The following is a 17,580-nucleotide window of genomic DNA, read 5'->3' as shown; positions in this document are numbered from 1 at the left end:
CGCTTGCCATAAACCAAGAAAACGCAGGCAAAAAATCACCTCCTGTGGCTCCTACCGCCGTTCCCAACCCTCTGTCCCCTCCACTACCTGACTTTTAGCAGGGGTGCTCATCTCACGTTAAGTAAAATGCTTGTTCGCCGAGTCACACGCATTTCTCTAAAGACTGGCTCAGTTACAGGCTCTTTGGGATTAAACCTTTGAAACACCTCATGCTCCTTCCTTCTCTACTCTTCCTTCAGGTCCCCAAACTGTCTGGTCAAACAAATTCTGCAAGAAAATGTTACGGCTACACAGAGAAGCTAATAGCAGAAAACTCGAACCGCTTTTTTAGGGGCGGGAGGGCAGTGCAGGGCTAGCCAGCACCATTCGAGGGGACGGCTCCCGGCGGGCACGGGCGCTCCGCTCCCGCGGGGCCCGCCTGGAGCTGCCCGCCCGGGACGCAGTCGCCGCCCGGCGGGATGCCCGTCCCGGCGGGATCGCCCCCGCCTGCTTTCCCTGCTTCCCCTTCTTTCCCCGCCTCCCCCGGCGCCGCGGGGCCCGGCCGTCACTCGCTGTGTCGCCTCGCAGGTCGGCGGAGCGGACGGGGCGGGCGCTGCGCGGAGCCGGGCGGGCGGGCGGCATGAAGCGCTCTCTGCTGCGGCTCTGCCGCTCCCGGCAGAAGGCGGCCGCCTCCAGCGCCTACCAGGGCGTCGTGTGCGAGGCCGACGCCGCCTCCGTCGCCTCGCAGGATGTCTTCAAGGTGCGTGCGGGCTGGGAGGGAGGGATGAGGGTGGAGGGTGAGGTGGGCGAGGGGGAGGAGGGTCTCTGGAGGCAGGGGTTACGTCCCAGGGAGCCGTGCCTCCGGGGGACCCTGTGCGCAGTGGAGCAGGGAGAGAGGATCGGTGCGGGATGGGAGACAGGCTGCGAGCGTCCCTGGCCGCGGGGTGTGAAGGCACAGGTCACTGATGTGCTGTGGCCCAGGTTGAGCGGCAAGGTAGGGGAGAAGGGGAAGGAGGATGTGGGTGGCCGGCAGCTGAGGCAGAACTCGCATTTCCCCTGGGCACAGAAAGAGACCCCCTCTGAGAGGGAAATGAATAGATCATCTTAGCAAAAATGACAGGAAGGAGTTTAGAAGCATTGGAACTGTTACAAAGGGAAAGGGAACCATCGGTGCAACTTACACAAGTGATACTGCAGCCAGAAAGACAGAATATCTTCCCATTTTTAACAGAGATTAGGATGAGAACTCATGTATTTGTATTGCTGCTAGGGAGACCTCGACCGAACTTTAGTGGAGCCTTTTTTAAGCGTAAGAATAATTAAGCAAAGGGAGAGTTTGCTTACAGGATGGAAGTCTTGGATAACTTTGGAGATTTTTAACAGCAGGCTAAACAAATTTGAGAAAGTTTGTAGGTGGGTTTAAATACCTCCTGAGGTCATTTCCATTCATATATGTTTTCTGTGTGCCAGATGAGTAGACATGAGTAGCACCTCTTCAGCATAATATCTGTGGGTCACTCTGGTGGGTGATCTGTCACTACAGAGCTGTTCAGGCACAGGGCAAAGGAGCTGCTGTTGTTTAAAATAGCTTGCTTTGCTGTTTTCAGCTAACCCAAGTACTGAGAACACCTAATTGACTTCTTTCTTCCTTATTTTGTTAGTGAAACACTACAGTATTGGCTGATAAATCTTACTTTGGTCGATAGAAATGATCATCATGACACACTTTGTCTTACATTGAGAAATAAACTCAGTGTTAAAAGTAGAAAAATGTGGTCTTGATCAATAGAAATAATAAAGTAGAATGTTAGAAAAAATAGAAAATACTGGGGTCTCTAATAAGGTTTTTTTGTGTGTCTAAAATGTATAGATACTGCATGTGTAATTGAGCTATTATTTTTGTGACAGTGGATTCATCTTAAATATCTTTTCCACAATTACATCACTTGTTTTCAATTACCTTTTTCTGATTGCACTATTGAAGCAGATACCAGCCCCATATTTGGCATCAGTCTTATAAATGTTTAAACACATTTGTAGCATTATTGACATGAGTAACCTCACTGAGGTCAGTGGGACTCTAAGCTGAATGAAGCTAAACACGTGCTCAAGCACATGAATGGGCTGCCCTGTAATGTACATTTGCTTAAGGATGGCAAAAACTTTTGAGTCTTTGACACTCAGGGCATCCTGGAGAGCAAAGTTTTCTTTTTCAGGTGTGAAGGGAGCAGTGATTTTAGGGAATTCCCTCGTTTTATTCTTTGCTTGCTTACACACCATTTGAAGCTTTGCATTACTTGAGATAAGCATTTTTCTGATTTTTTTTCCACCCAATGTAGTTGAACTGTTTTACTGTTTTATTCTCTCTTAATTTTTGGTATTCGTTTCTTAAATTCCGGTCCATTCTACTGCAATCATGTTATTCTATCACTTTACTTAGAAATAAGGCATTTTAATAGCTTTAACAAAAATATTTGGAGAATATCATAAAATAATAAACAGCAGAGTTTCCGTAGTGGGCTTTGGTTGTAAAGCATAGTACCTGGAATGCATCAAGCTGTCAGTGGGCTCACTGGGAAGATACTGCATTGTGTCAGGCTGAAATAATAGTCTGATGTTCTAAGCATGCTGTTGAAATTAAAACATATATTGGTTTCTCTGACACAAAGAACATCACAGAAGCCCAATGGCTGAAGTTGAAAGCCAAGAACACAGTATCAATCTCAGTAAAAAGATCTAAAGAAAGGAATTTATCAAGACTATTAATTTTTCTCTCTGTTGAATTCATTTTACATGGCCACTGTAAGAAAGAGTATATTTGCTTGGTTGAGATTTTCCATGGTGAAGGAAGGATTTTGATCTCACTACAGAAGAGAGAACAGTGTATTCAAGATGATTTCCAGTTTTGTTGATTTTGCACTGTTTTTCATGTGGATCTTATATTGCAGTCAGTTACACCAATAACCAATCAGAGTTTCACTGTTGGCTCAATCTGATCTGGATTTGTGAACTTCTGTATGAGCCCAAACAACTGGGCAGGAGTTATTGAGTGGTAACATGCCCACAAAATCACATTACAGCATTGCTAACTTCCTGCCTTTTAGGAGAATGAGAAAATGAGAATGTTTTTGCCCAAAACAGGTTATTTCAGATGGAAGTGCCTGTAGGCTACGGAGCTTCATTAAGAAGAATCGTTCTGGGCTTACAAAAGTGGATGAATTAAATGCCACCCCACTGCATCACGCTGCAGAAGGAGGACAAATAGAACTCATGCAGTTGATCATAGATGATTCTTCCTATGAAGGTAACATGCATTTTGTGAACTATTTGTTTAGCACAATAAAAAAGTTCAATAACCAAGATGTCCCATTACCTCACTGAAATAGGACTGGTAAGTGTTCTCTCCATTTATAGATTCAAATATATTTCCACTGTCTGCCACAGTTTGCACTCTCTCAGGTGTGTTTTGGGTTGCTTGTGTTATGTAGGACTGGTTTCTCTCTAATGCAGTGCATCAATATGTCTTGCTTTATTTGACACTCAGATATGCAGTCTTCAGATGTGAAAAAGAAAACTGCAATGATTGAACAGAAGACTTGACTTTCTGTCTTCCTTATTCACGTTATGTGTCTCTTATATAATAAGCATTGTGAACTACATCAGACTCCACTGATAGACTGCATGCTACTGAGTAAACCTACAATGAAACAAGCTGAAAAGCTTGGTTTTTCCCCCTATTGATGGCCAATCTAATTTTAGATTATTCCGGCTGAAATATATATCTTTTTATTTTCAGTCCATTATTTTTTTGTTCTAATTTTTTAGGATATTTGTAGAAGTTTATCTTCAGTTTTCAAGCTCAAAATGTATGTTTAGGACAGACCATTTTTATAACTGGTGTGAATTGATTTATTTTCGTGTTCTAATTTTGTGTTCTGTTTTGTGCTCAAAACAGAGCAGATATGGTGTTTAATTTTCTTACAGTTTGAAAGCACTTACTTGTTACCTCTTATTTAGGTTATTTGCACTCATTTATTCTGTGCAGTCTCTAAAGAAATTGCTGTGAAGTCAAATAAAATCGGAAAAAGAATAATCGAGGAGAGAGGGAAATCAAGTAACTTCTGGGTGAGGAAAAACATGTATAATAGTGAGCAAGAAATAGAGAGATGTTTCACGACTTCCATTCCTCCCATCAATATTCAGCACAATATTTAATTGATTTAACACAATGCACTGCATCTCATGAAATCTTTTCCTTTCCCTCTCCAAAGAAATGTGATAGCACAGACCTAAACCTGACACTGAAGACGCCTTTTTTTTGTTTGTTTCAGTGCAATCAGAACATTTGATTGTTTTGCTTTGTTTTTTTTGTTTTGTTTTGTTTTGTTTTCTCTCCTTTGATCTAGTATTAAATGTGATGGATTCTTCTGGAAATACCCCACTACACTGGGCCACAAAGAAAAACCAGGTTGAAAGTGTTCGCTTGCTTCTCAGCAGAGGAGCCAATCCAAACATTCTCAACTCCAATATGATGGCACCTTTGCACATGGCTGTTCAGTCCCTGCACAATGAAATTGTGAAGGTAGGTCTAAAATCTGCCTAAATATACACACTTGATGAGTAACTGAGGCAGCAGCCATGTGCAGAGCACCAAGGCTTTGTTGATATATGCCATATCTCCTCATGTGTTTTCTCTAGCAAGCAGGATGTGTAACGTGATGCCTATAAAAATGCTGGTGTCCTCTTAGCACTGCCACTGCCAGCTAACTTACTGATTTATAGAAATACTGAAGTTTGTGCTACGATAGTAGTCCTTATGTTTCATAGAAAATGCTTTTCAATTTTCCAGACACAAGGAACTTTCTTTAAAAGTTCTTTTTAAAACAGAAACTTCATGTAGGCATGTGTATTTCAAATTACAGTATTCTGTTTCTTTATTTTTTACAATTGTATAGGGTGTCTTAGAGGTTTTAACGTTCTTGAAATTAGTGTATTTTTAAAATAAAAAACAGATTAAAACAAGTCAGAAAGTGCAGGTTTTAGAACCAACATTTTAATAATCAGTTGAATGGTAGCAGAGCTAGATCTGCAATAAAATCACAAAAATACATTGTGATGAAATTACTAAGGTGTCCATGTTGAACTATGTTGAACAGCAATGGCTTTGAGATTTTAAGCAGCATAATTTTTTTAACCATTTGTCAAAGTGCAGTGAGAATGTTTTCACTTCATATGCAGCACAGGGTTAGAATTTTAAAATTTTTTAGATGAGTACAACCTTACAATTGCAACACTTCCTTTTCTCTTTAAATTTGTCTCTTTTTCTAGTTCATCCATGCAAAAGAAAGAAACACATGTTATCTATATTCAAGACAAGGTTTCAGTGTCCCCAAATCTTTTACAAAATCTCTATTTATTATGACTTAAGAACAATGAAATCTTAAATCAATGACATTTTTTAAATGGGCTTTTTATCAGCTTCTGTGCTTTGGTTCTTGACTAAATCTGTGCTCTCATTTTTTTCTCCACTCTGTTGTTTATTCAAACTAATTTTCCCTTGGTTTTTATTGTCAAATTGCCTGAGGGTGATTAAATGTACCAGTTCCTTTAGTGCAGAAAAAATAAATAACTGAAATTACTGAAAGACAATTAAATAAATATGTAGCTAGGGGAATAAATAAGCCAGTATGGTCATTATAATTTCCAGATCCTTTGCTTCTCAAAAAGTGCTGGAAGCAGTCATAGAGATAATTGATCATACTGATAGTTCAGTGCCAGCTGTTGGCATAGAGACTGGAGCAGGGTTTCAGGACTGCAAGGTCCCAGTTTTCATCAGGACCCATCTCCCCTCATTTTACTGTTCAATTGAGCAGATGTCTAATTTCAGATTCCAGAACATTGCCACTTGCCAGGGAATTTTCTTTTGAAAACTTCAGTTAAAAATCTTTATCTGTAATGTGCAACAGAAAATACTTTCTCCCATTATTAAGAAATTGTTAAATCAGACTTTAAAATACTTTGCAGCTATGTGCAGAGTTTAACTCAGTTACCTGGTTGCTTGCTGGAAGGAACTGTACTTCACATGTGTTCATATCTGCATTTTTCACCAGCATATTTTGGCATTTTCCTGCATTTCTCCCTCATCTGCCAATGCATTGCGGGCCTTTGGCATGCCAAACGAGGAAGTTGCAAGAGTTCTGTGGGCTGTAAACAACAAAAATAATGTAATAGGCTTTTGTCTTGTGTTTGACTTATGATTGACTGGATGTTTTCTTAAACATTTAGGTTTTAGTCCAACATAGCAGTACAGATGTTAACTTGGAAGGTGAAGCAGGGAACACACCCATAATTGTAGCGTGTTACAAGGACAATCCTGAAGCACTGACACTCCTGGTAGGTATAATTATCCATAATCTTTTGAGATGATTCTCCCTACCTCAATGCAAAGTTACTCTGCTCCTGGGTTTAGTCTTTGTTCAGTGCAGGAGGGTTAATCATGGACCTAATGTTCAACTGGGTTTGCGCGGGTTACTAAGAAACTTTAATCTTTTAAGAGGGTATATTATATCTATAGCTATCTGACTGACCAACTTAAGGAAAAAAACTGATTTTGAAGGTCATGAGAACACAGAATGAAGCACATGCATTGTATGGCTATAACACGCAAAAGAAACTTGCATAAAAACTTCATAATACATATGTAACATTAAAAAACTGAGACAGCTACCCAGGAGACTATATCTGTAATAGTATATTCATTTGTCAGGTTCTTCTGTCTGTCAGTAAGCTGTATTGAGACATTCTTTTTCAGATTGAAAATGGAGGAAAAATATGTAAACCAAATAAAACGGGATGTATGCCTATCCATGCAGCGGCATTTTCAGGAGCAAAAACGTGTCTGGAAATTCTTTTGAAAAAAGGTAAATACAATGTTCCCAAGTAGTGAGTAGCAATTTGCTCCTTTAGTTCTGAAATAACTGTGAAAACAAGCAATTGTAACTGTGTTTGAACTTACAAGAACTAATTGCAGTTATTTGAATGGGTGATTTATGGTGACAACTTTTGTATGATTGCAGCAGCAAACTAGCTGCTTTCCTAAATGTATGTTCATCCATTGTTAAATGACAGATGTGACAGGTTCATATTTTGAGAGGGGAGAATATTATTGCACACTTAACTTGCTTGTTTTGAAAGCCTTTACATCTTCTGTTATCTCATTCTCACTTTAAAAAAAAGATCAATTTATTTTCATCTCTCAGGTGAAGAATTGGGTCACTCTGCTAAAACCCACATCAATTTTACCAATAATGGAAAATGCAGTCCACTTCATTTGGCCGTTCAGAGTGGAGACCTTGAAATGATTAAAATGTGCATTGAATTTGGAGCTCAAATTGATCTAAAACAGGTAAAACTCAGACTGGAGTGAAATGTATTTTTGATAAACCTAGCTATTTCTAAATCTCTGAGTGGTATGAAAAAAAGACGAGCAGATAATCATTGTTCATTCTCTCTTCCAATGCAAAGCAGAGGGAGCAGCAAATGAAAGCAAGTCTTTGGTTCAAATCAGGCAGAATGTGATGTTTCTTTACACAAGGTACATTTGGTCACCCCTTCCCAGAAGTGGGATCTTCCCAGAAGTGGGATCTTCAATCTGACCTTTTCTGATCATTCTGATCTTCCTCAGCCCTGCCTTGGCCTTTACAGTATCTGCTTTGTAAGCAAACACAAATTTGTGATACTACTGCTGCTTCCCTGGCATAGTACTGCTGGTGCAAGGGTCTGTACCCAGATGCATTCATGAATAAACATTTTTAAAAATAGCTACTGCTAATCAAGGAGTTTGCAAGTATGAAATCAACTCATGAGAGCAAAACTAAATGTAGTTTTGCCTTCTTTTACTGGTTTGACTCTTTGAACACACAGCTTTCGAATGAGGTGAGTTACGCTGCTGATCTTGTGATGGGCACAACTATTTTGGGCATGCTTATGGCATTGTGGAAAAGCCCATTCCAGTGCATTCACCAAAATGGTCCTGCTCTAAAAATTATAAAGTCAAAACCCTCAGGCATATCTCAAAGCTGGTTAGTCCCATCTTGCTAAACAAAAATCCCATTTTGGCAAATATTGTTCTGTTCATCTGTATATTGCTTAATTATTTTATTAGTCTAGTTTATAATAGGTTTATAGCATATTGTTATTTTTTGCCTGCAGAAAAGTTGATTTAAGAATTACTTCTAAGGAGGATTCAATTTTAGGAAGTAAACAAAGTTTTAAAATAATGTATTTTCTGTATAATATAGGCTCATTTGTTTGCTTATTCATTTGTATTGACCTAGATATGGTTTTCTGTATCTTTCATTTGCTTCATCTCGTGTATTAAAGAGTGCTGCTTCTGTCTGGTTTTTAATAAAATTATAAAAGGTTTTTAAGAGTATAATTATCTCAAATCTTAGGGACTTAATATAGAGTGATAAGAAGCTTCGTAGTAATCTTTAAAACTATGTCTTTACTCTTCTTTGGTTTTGTCAATCTCTTTAGAATTGTACTATAGTTAAAGACTAAAGCTTTATTACTTGCATAGAAATTTAGGCATTTGTGAATTATAAATCCTGGGCTGGTTCACTAGTGTGTTTAGTAGATTGGAAGTTAGGTTTCTGAGGTTTAAATATTTATATTTTTTCTTTTTTTCTTCTTTTATAGAATGAAAAATGCACAGCACTTCATTTTGCTGCCACTCAAGGAGCAACAGAGATTGTAAAGCTAATGATGTCATCCTATGCTGGGGAGGAATCCATTATTGATGCTGTAGATGGGAATAAGGAAACATTGCTTCACAGGTAGGAAGCTGCTGTGCCAGATTTCACTATGAATTCTGAAGCATGATATTCCTAGTTATTCCTTGTGTTTGGAGCACTCTTCCACATAATTTGGAACTTCTTCATGGTATGGGAGATGGTTGTAGTACAGTATGAAAGAGGAAAAAATTTGGTCAGAATGTTAAAAATCTTGGTGGTGATACCAAAATGAAAACAGTTCCAGTTACCTTGGAGCCATGTCAAGGAATGGTCACTAACAGTTTGCATTGAAAATTTACTCCAGTCAAGTTGTAAGGGACCAAGTTTATGGAATTGTTAACATCTTCTGACAATGTGGAAGATATGCCTTTATGTAATCACATGATGTTCTCCATAAAATGAGTGAAAAATAATATGAACTGTTTAAAAGAATATTTTCCTTTATTTTCAAAAAACCCATATACCTGATCAGGTAAAAGGAAATGTTTGTACACTTCTCTGTTACTTCATAGTTGCAGAGATGGTGTTTGTGTATATCATAATCCTTAAGACTTGTAGTCTTTTACACTCCATTTAAACCCAGAGCACTAGATTGTGCAGAAGTTTCCTAAATCCTTTGTAGCAGAAAGGTATTTCGTTAAACATGCTTGCTCCCAACTCTATGGAATATAATATATTTCCATTTTTTGCAAGACAGATATGTTTCACTGCATTTAGCTGTAATTATTGGACAGTGTTATTCTACGAGTTTTACTGTATGAAATAAGTGGTAGAAGCAGTGGAGATGATTGTTCTTTGGACACAGTATAAAGTGGAATGATTCAAAGATAATTGAAGACATTAAGAGTTTGTTGTAAAATTAGGGTAATGTTTGGGTACACTTGGAAATGTTACCATGGAAGAAGATGATTGTAGACAAAGTGATGACAGAATGCCAAATCAAACTGTGCAGACACATGTACTATTTAATAGATAACTGGCTACCTTATCTCTGATAATTATTGTCCTTGAAAAAAGCTTGGTAAAAAGGACAACACTATTTTAGTCCCTGTGTCTGTGAAGCAGTAAAAATTATATTAGTAAGAATCATCAGGAAGGTCGAAAGTCACCCAAATATCTCAGAATATAAAAACAAACCTGAGTAGGAATGTTAACTTGTTGAGAAACAAAGCAGCAGTGAAGTGTAGGTAGCACTGGATGCTTTTGCATTCCTACTGTCATGCTTCCAACTAAATATTTAATAAAATGACTTTGCTTTCTCTTCAGTCACCTTGGAATTTATTTTAGCATTTGTGAAGCATTCAGTGTTAATGTGTGGCTGGAAAGGTCCACTATAGATAACGGAGGCATCTCTGCATATTTGGAACCATGACTTGATTTTTGAAATATGTCTTTTGAGCAATCAGTTCTAACTATAGTACACCCAATGTTTTATTACCTCTCATAATGTAAGGCAACTATTATCATTTGAGATACAGTACAACCTTGGAACTGTCCTTCTGTGTTGCTTATTGAGTCAAAATATTTTGCAGAGGTCTGACTTGTGAAAACATTTTGTCTGTGTGTATTTACTGTGCTACCATACTTTAATCAGTTTTTTCCTGGAATACATAATTCAGTGACTTACTGTAGAATAAAACCTGAGAAGATTCCAAATGTATAGACAGCTTTAAAAATATTTCTGGTAAATGGCGTAAACTTTTAATCAGTATATTTAACTAATGCTACTGACTGCTCCAAATGCCCAATTTATACCAATTAGTTTGTTCATATTTTTTCAAGTAGACTTGCCTGCCACAGTCAGAATACATGTTTAGGCATTGCCATTTTAACCTCACACTGGCATTATTGAATTAAATATAACCAAATTATTTTTGAATAATGAAATTAATTTGAGGCTCCAGGCATGCTTGGAAAAAACTGCATATAAAATTTATGGAATTCTGTATTGACCTTGTGTGGCACACTGGATGATCTGACATATGAAATTACTGCTTCTCCTAAAACTTGGTGGTAAAATACCTGTTAACTTACCAATAAGATCTTTGTTTCCTGCAGTGAGTTTTGAATGCAATAACTGAACTGAACTTAGTTTGAAAAAAGAAATCCGTGCAAAAATATAAAAAGTTTATTAAGATGAATTATCTAATAAGGGTATATCTCTGTCTCTTTATTTTAAAATTGATTTATTTGAAAACAGAAAATGGAGAAGAATGCTATTCTTTGGCTTGAAATGTCTTCTTCCTGTCTAATATTACTGTATTTTTGCATTTTTCTCCACAGAACAGCACTGTTTGATCATTATGAACTGGCGGAGTATTTGATTTCAATGGTAAATATTTAATCAAGCAACACGTTTAGAGAGATTATTGTATCTATTCCTGCAGGTCTACATAGAGAAAATCGTAAAGTAGAATGTGTTCTCAGGTATAGGCTAGTTAGATAGGTGGATATATACATTTCATAATGTATAATTGAGAGTTACAGTACAACAATAGCTGTTGATCCATAATATCATCCCACAGTTACAGAGGATGAAATCTTAGATTTTTATTTCCATTTTACTTACTCAGTAAAGTTTCATAAAGATCTTTTACCAAATATGGTGAAGTGGTCTGGTCATCCTACACTCTTCAGACATGAAATATAAAAAAAATACTAAACATGCACAGAATTTCTTCTGACCTTTTGCAAGTCATAAATCATTTCTTTAAAGAATGTACATATGATTACTATGGGATAACACAGCCATATATCAAAGTTTGTGTATGATCTAGAAATAGTCTTTATTCTGTATGGTTTGGTTGTATTTCTTCAATGGATAATTATGAAGAATGGAGAGAAGAAATATAATCAGGCAGGCTACTGGCTATGCGCCCAATGTCCATTTGTGCCAATTAAACTAAGGCTCATAATCATTTTGTGCCCCACGTGGCTGAGGACATTTTCAGAAATTATCAGATTTCTTTTTTGTTTTATGTGGTTTTAGGATTTTTGCTTCATTTCATAGCACTTATACGGAAATAAATTCTCTTCTACATACAGTTTTGCTTTTCTCAGAAAGTTTGTCATAGAGATTTGATTTAGTTAGAACTAGGTGTTGGGCTTAGTTTTGGTTTAAATACGAAATGGCGAGGTTTGACTACTCAAACTTGTCTGACAAAACCAACTGTCAACAAAACTCATTACCTGAGAAATGCAGGTACAAGTTTTTACATGTGGAGGCTTGTGTGTGCAAAACATTATATCATAAATACCTTTCACACTGCATTTGCTAAGAACAAACTTTCATTCCTTGAGTGCAATTTCACTAGTTTGGCCTCTTCCATAGGAGGTTTGCTGAGGGTTTCTTTGCCTTTCCATATAAAGTATGTCAGGTTTGATGCTTTGGGACTGTTTTAGTTTGCCCTGTCTGGGAATGGATCAAATTGTGTCAGTTGGAGTCAGTGGAGTGCTGCATGTACAGCCTGTGCTCCTCCTCCCTTGGACTCCTGGCAAGATCATGGAGTTCTGCCTCTGCTGTGGTGTACGTGAGGGTGAAAAAGAAAAGGTTTAGCAATGTTGCTGCCTGAAAGGACTAGCAAATTCCAGTTCATAAAGGTTTTCCAGTTTTAGTAAAGAACAACATCTATTTATTTTACACATTAAATATTATTCACATTTTGTTCAAAATAAATAAGCAGTAGTTTTACATATTTTCTTCCTGTTTTTTTTTTACTTTATCCCCCTTTTGCTTCTTTTGTCTTCTCCAAAAGGAAATTGAAAGATTAAATATTTATAAATAATGGCTGATATTTACAAAACTGGCAGATTTGTTTTTATTTTAATATCTGCTTAATTCATTTATGTTAATGCATTTGGGGCAACAGAACTGGAAAATTAAATGAAGTTCAGAAACTATTTCACAAACTCTTAATTCAGCTCTATCATAAATGAGGTAAATATATGGCAACATATAAGTTACTTCTTACTGTGATAAGTGTTTATGAATGCTGCCAAATTCATTTTATTGAAAACTGAACAATTACATTAGTTGGTGGGAAGGTGAATAAATACTATATAAGGAACTGGAAATTGCTGCCCTGTATTAATTGAAATAAATTATACACTTGGATAAAAAAGGTCTGTTTCTTAATGAAAAAAAATAATTTTTAAGATGTTGTCTGACCTTGTAGAAAGGTAAATGGGGAAAAAGTCTTGCATGTATTACTGCCAAATATTTAATGAATATACATTGGAAGCTCTCTGTTCTCTGTGGTAATCATTGCACGTTTGTTATGTGCTTCTTATTACTACGCTACAGGTGTTACCATCCTGGAAAGTAAATATTGCTCAGGATTGTGATTAATTGTCTCTCAAATTAAGACTGGACCCAAAGATGATTCAAGTTAATGGAAAAACTGCCATCGATTTTTTTTTTCAATCATCTTTGGATATTATCTGAAATAAAATAGATTTTTTTTTTTGGTGTACTTTGTTCAGCTCATCAAGTTAGACTTGCAACTCGATTTTTTTTTTCAATCATCTTTGGATATTATCTGAAATAAAATAGATTTTTTTTTGTGTACTTTGTTCAGCTCATCAAGTTTGACTTGCAACTCAGTATCTAGAAAAAATGATATCTAAACTGTCATAAAATATACGTACATCTCATTGGTTCATTTGTGTGTGCCTTCCTGCTCCTTTGGTGGGATTTTTTAGATAAATATGTTCATGCTTATAGTAGTACTTTTTGCTGATATGACCGTAGTGATAGTGTGGCTATAGTGACCATACTGTCCTGGCAATATGTGTCACTGCAAAAGTAGACAACACAGAATAAAATAAGCCCCCTGTTGATACAGCTGCTTTGGCATCAAAATGGACTTGGTTCAAATCACTTATGCTGAAGGAGAGAAAACTAATATAGATTGAGCTATGCAGATTGAGCTGTACTAATTTCTGGATGCATTACATCTTGAATTGTGTTTGTACAATGTAGAGGTTTAGAAAGATCTTTTTCTGGTAATTGTTTGATAGGTAAGACAATGTCATTGAAAGGACTACCATTTTTAGATTTTTACATAGCATCAGTCCTGTTAGTTAGAATTTTATATTGAGAGTGCATGGAAAGGTTCTCTAACCAAAGATCGTAAGCTGTAAATTCAGTATACCTAGAAGTAGCCCACTACTATTTTGGTATCTGAATTTTTATATATAGATGACTGGACTGTGACTGATGGTTAGAAAACATGGTAGTTTTATAGAGTTTTTATTGGTTTGTTTGTTTGTTTACATAATGTGGAATTACTTATCTAGACCATCTGGGAATACTAAGAATGCCTGTATTTCTGCTTTGCTTATAAAAGGCAGCACCATTTTAAAGTTTCATTTATTCATTATTCACCATAAACTTGGAATTCTTTTTCTCAGGGGGCTAATATTGATAGTGTTGACATAGAAGGTCGATCCCCGCTTCTGCTGGCTACTTCCTGTGCATCATGGAAAATTGTGAATTTACTGCTTTCAAAAGGTAAAAAGGAATATACACATTATATATATATATATATATATATATATATATATACATACTTCCTTTGAAAAGGGTTAATTCATTTTAAAACTCTGCATCCAGCTTCCCTCTCAATTTGCCTTCACTACTTCAGCATCCAGCCCAGGAGCAGCTGAGCTAAATGGCTGCACACTGCTGGTATCCCCTGAGATAAAGGAAGAATTGGTGTGATGATTTCGCCCCTTTCACTACAGCATGACCAGGTTGTAGAACAGGCTGTAGAACAGGCTGTGTGTGCCATGCGTCACACTTCTCAAGGTGGAGGTGGCACTGGCACTCCATCCCTGCACTCCTTAGCAGCTCACAAAGTAAGCAGAACTGCTGAATAAATGCACCACTTAAACAGAGCTGTGTTTCATACCAGCATTCAATCTTTAAATGTTAAAGCCCACCATTTAATCCTTACCTGCAGTTTTATAAAATCACATTCACCTTGAAAATGTTTGAGCTACATCTCTTTCATTTGCTGCATTTTGGTGCAACTTAATGATTATTACTGTATTTCCTCTTGTTAATAGTATAACTGATTTTCTTTAAAAGCCTTATAGTAAGTTTTGAAACTGCAAAAAGGCTACAGCTTTAAAGGTTAGAAGAGGTGACTATCTGCATCTTTAAATTTCTTCTTGATTTGTGGGTGATCAGCATCTTGGAATCTAATGGCCCTATATAAAACTTACTGCTGCGATGAAATACGAAATGCATACACACAAGAAAATGCTGAAAACTGAATTTCATTGGGGTGATTTTTTTTGGGAAACAAAATTGTACATTACAAGATTGACTTAAAAGAATATTTTATAGATTTATAAGAATTATTTTATAAAATGTTGTAAACTAGTGAACATTTGTTCAGCATTTGTTCCGTTGTCTTAAACATCATTGTGTAGTGCCAAGAACCAGCAGTTTTGAAGTTGCTGGTATTTATTTCCATATTTATTTAGGAGCAAATGTGTCATTAAAAGATCATCTGGGTCGGAATTTCTTGCATTTGACCGTATTGCAGCCTGGAGGATTACAGCATCTGAATGAGAAATATCTGCAGGTACAGTAAGCATCAATTTATGTCTTTCTGTTACCCTTTCTAGGAAAATGTAAAGAAAAAAGCAACTACAATTTTATTTTGGTATGTTTGTAAAAATTTTTGATAAGTGTTAAATAGACCAGTGTCACAAAAAATGGTTTGAAGAGGTACATATCACATATCTCTCATGAAAACATTTCAAAGCCAATAATACAGTTTTCTTATTGCCAGGCAAAGGAATAACATAATCCCATAAATTATTTTGCTGTTGGGGCATTGAATAGCTCAAGAGGTAGGCAATAAAATATAGAACTTTTCACTTCTATTTTCCCAGCTTGCATGCAGTAAAGCCGGGAGACATGCTCGTAATCAGTCAAGATCTAGAACTTTATAAATAGTTTGCAGCATATTCTGCAGGAGCTTTCTGTGGACTGAACCATAATGAAGTCTTGAATTTAGTTTCTAAAAATATTTCAAACATAAATCTGTATTTGGCTGTGTTGAAATGAAGCACTCATATTGATAGAGCCCAAGCTTGCCTGTAAAAATTACATTTGCTGGCTTTCAGAACTCCAGGAGCAGCCTTTTAAATGTGAGTCAAATATAACTCATCTTACAACATTTGCTGAAATCTGTGAACACCTTTGATTGTAATTCAGAATGGATTTAACCTCCCTTTTCAGCAGATGTAGTGAACAGTTTTAAAACAGTGATGATAAGCCTCAGCATTGGCTTTCTGATTATTGATCATATTAATAATTCAGAGAAATAAGTGGATAGGATGGTGGGAGGAGTTTTTTGGTTGCTTTAAGAAAGGTTGTAGGATAGCATTAGACAAGGAAAAGGGGAAATGAAGATGAAAACGAGAAACAGGGAAAATAAATTAACACTGTAAAACAGTGAACTGCTGGGTTTTGACAGTCAGAGGTTTTGCTGCTGAATACCGACTATAAGACTGCCTTTAGTTTTGGTACAAGCCTTCTGCTGCCAGCAGTTAGCATTACATTGGAATGGCAGCAAAGAAGAATTTCCTTTATTGTGCTGTGAATGGGTTACAGTGAGTATGCAGGATGGTAAACTCCTGTTTGCTCTTTGAAGAGTAGTTGTTTGAAAAAATGGTAACCCACAAATCAGCAGATAAAAATGGTGCTCTTTGTTCCTTAATTTTATTTAATTTTATTTCTTATTTTTAGATACTGCTTTAGAGTATTAATGCTATTGTTGCAAACTATTAGAAACTGTGGAGCAGAAAAGATATAGACATAATTCTGTGCTTTTGTTTTTGGGTATCTCTGGGGGGATAACAGATGGAACATATTAAAAATCTTGTAGTGGATGAAGATAATGAAGGATGCACTCCATTGCATTACGCATGCAGACAAGGTGTGGCCCTCTCAGTAAATAATTTACTCAGCCTCAACGTTTCCATCTACTCTAAGAGCAGGGACAAGAAGTCGCCATTACACTTTGCTGCCAGGTTAGTAGCACAGTCCAGGCCATGGAATCCATGCCGTGGTTTTCATCCCTGTATTTTTGACATTAATCTCTGTGTACATCTTGCAAAGCTATGGGCGCATCAATACTTGTCAACGACTTATAAGAGACATGAAAGACACAAGGCTTTTGAATGAAGGTGATAAGAAGGGAATGACTCCCCTTCATTTGGCAGCCCAGAATGGTCATGAGAAGGTAGTTCAATTTCTTCTGAAGAGAGGGGCTCTCTTCCTTTGGTAAGTGTACAAATTTTCATTCATTAAGCCAAAAACCCTTTATCCCTCTATGTTTTATGTTCATCTGCTGGGAAGTGAATGCAATATAAATATAAGTACAGTATATTAAAATAATTATTATATTAATATATGCAAATACAAACATATAGTAAGAGTATGGTTATGAAATACTTGTAAAACAGAGTAGCTAGCTGTTAAACCAAGGCTTATAGTAGTACTTTGTGCTGATATGACCATAGTGATAGTGTGACTATAGTGACCATACTGTCCTGGCAATATGTGTCACTGCAAAAGTAGACAACACAGAATGAAATATTCTAATTCTAGGGGAATATGTCTAATGCTAGGGGAACTGAGATTTCTCTAAATCTAGTTGAGAGACGATTACTGAACATTTTCATGAGAAAAAAAATGGTTTGGAAATATTACAATCATTTCAGCCCCACTTACAGGCTTGAGAAGGGTTTCTTCGGACTGGTGGTTCAAAGGCATTCAGCCTTCAGG

General features: G+C 36.8%; 1 protein-coding gene across 1 annotated transcript in view; it reads left to right on the top strand.

Moving 5' to 3' along the window:
- Positions 1 to 619: 619 nt before the first annotated feature.
- Positions 620 to 17,580, top strand: part of TRPA1 (transient receptor potential cation channel subfamily A member 1) — a 31,321-nt gene continuing 14,360 nt past the window's right edge. Inside the window, exons 1-12 of the mRNA XM_041412826.1 lie at positions 620 to 739; positions 3,121 to 3,283; positions 4,386 to 4,561; positions 6,265 to 6,372; positions 6,791 to 6,899; positions 7,239 to 7,384; positions 8,680 to 8,816; positions 11,058 to 11,106; positions 14,187 to 14,286; positions 15,267 to 15,367; positions 16,654 to 16,823; positions 16,912 to 17,076. Coding sequence (XP_041268760.1) covers positions 620 to 739; positions 3,121 to 3,283; positions 4,386 to 4,561; positions 6,265 to 6,372; positions 6,791 to 6,899; positions 7,239 to 7,384; positions 8,680 to 8,816; positions 11,058 to 11,106; positions 14,187 to 14,286; positions 15,267 to 15,367; positions 16,654 to 16,823; positions 16,912 to 17,076 — 1,544 coding nt within the window. The remainder of the gene's footprint in view (positions 740 to 3,120; positions 3,284 to 4,385; positions 4,562 to 6,264; positions 6,373 to 6,790; positions 6,900 to 7,238; positions 7,385 to 8,679; positions 8,817 to 11,057; positions 11,107 to 14,186; positions 14,287 to 15,266; positions 15,368 to 16,653; positions 16,824 to 16,911; positions 17,077 to 17,580) is intronic.

This window comes from Onychostruthus taczanowskii, unplaced genomic scaffold, assembly GCF_017590055.1.
Source record: "Onychostruthus taczanowskii isolate IOZ18803 unplaced genomic scaffold, ASM1759005v1 scaffold4, whole genome shotgun sequence".
Taxonomy (NCBI): Eukaryota; Metazoa; Chordata; class Aves; order Passeriformes; family Passeridae; genus Onychostruthus; species Onychostruthus taczanowskii.
Note: the sequence above shows the minus strand (reverse complement) of the source record. Positions and strands in the feature narration are given on the sequence as shown.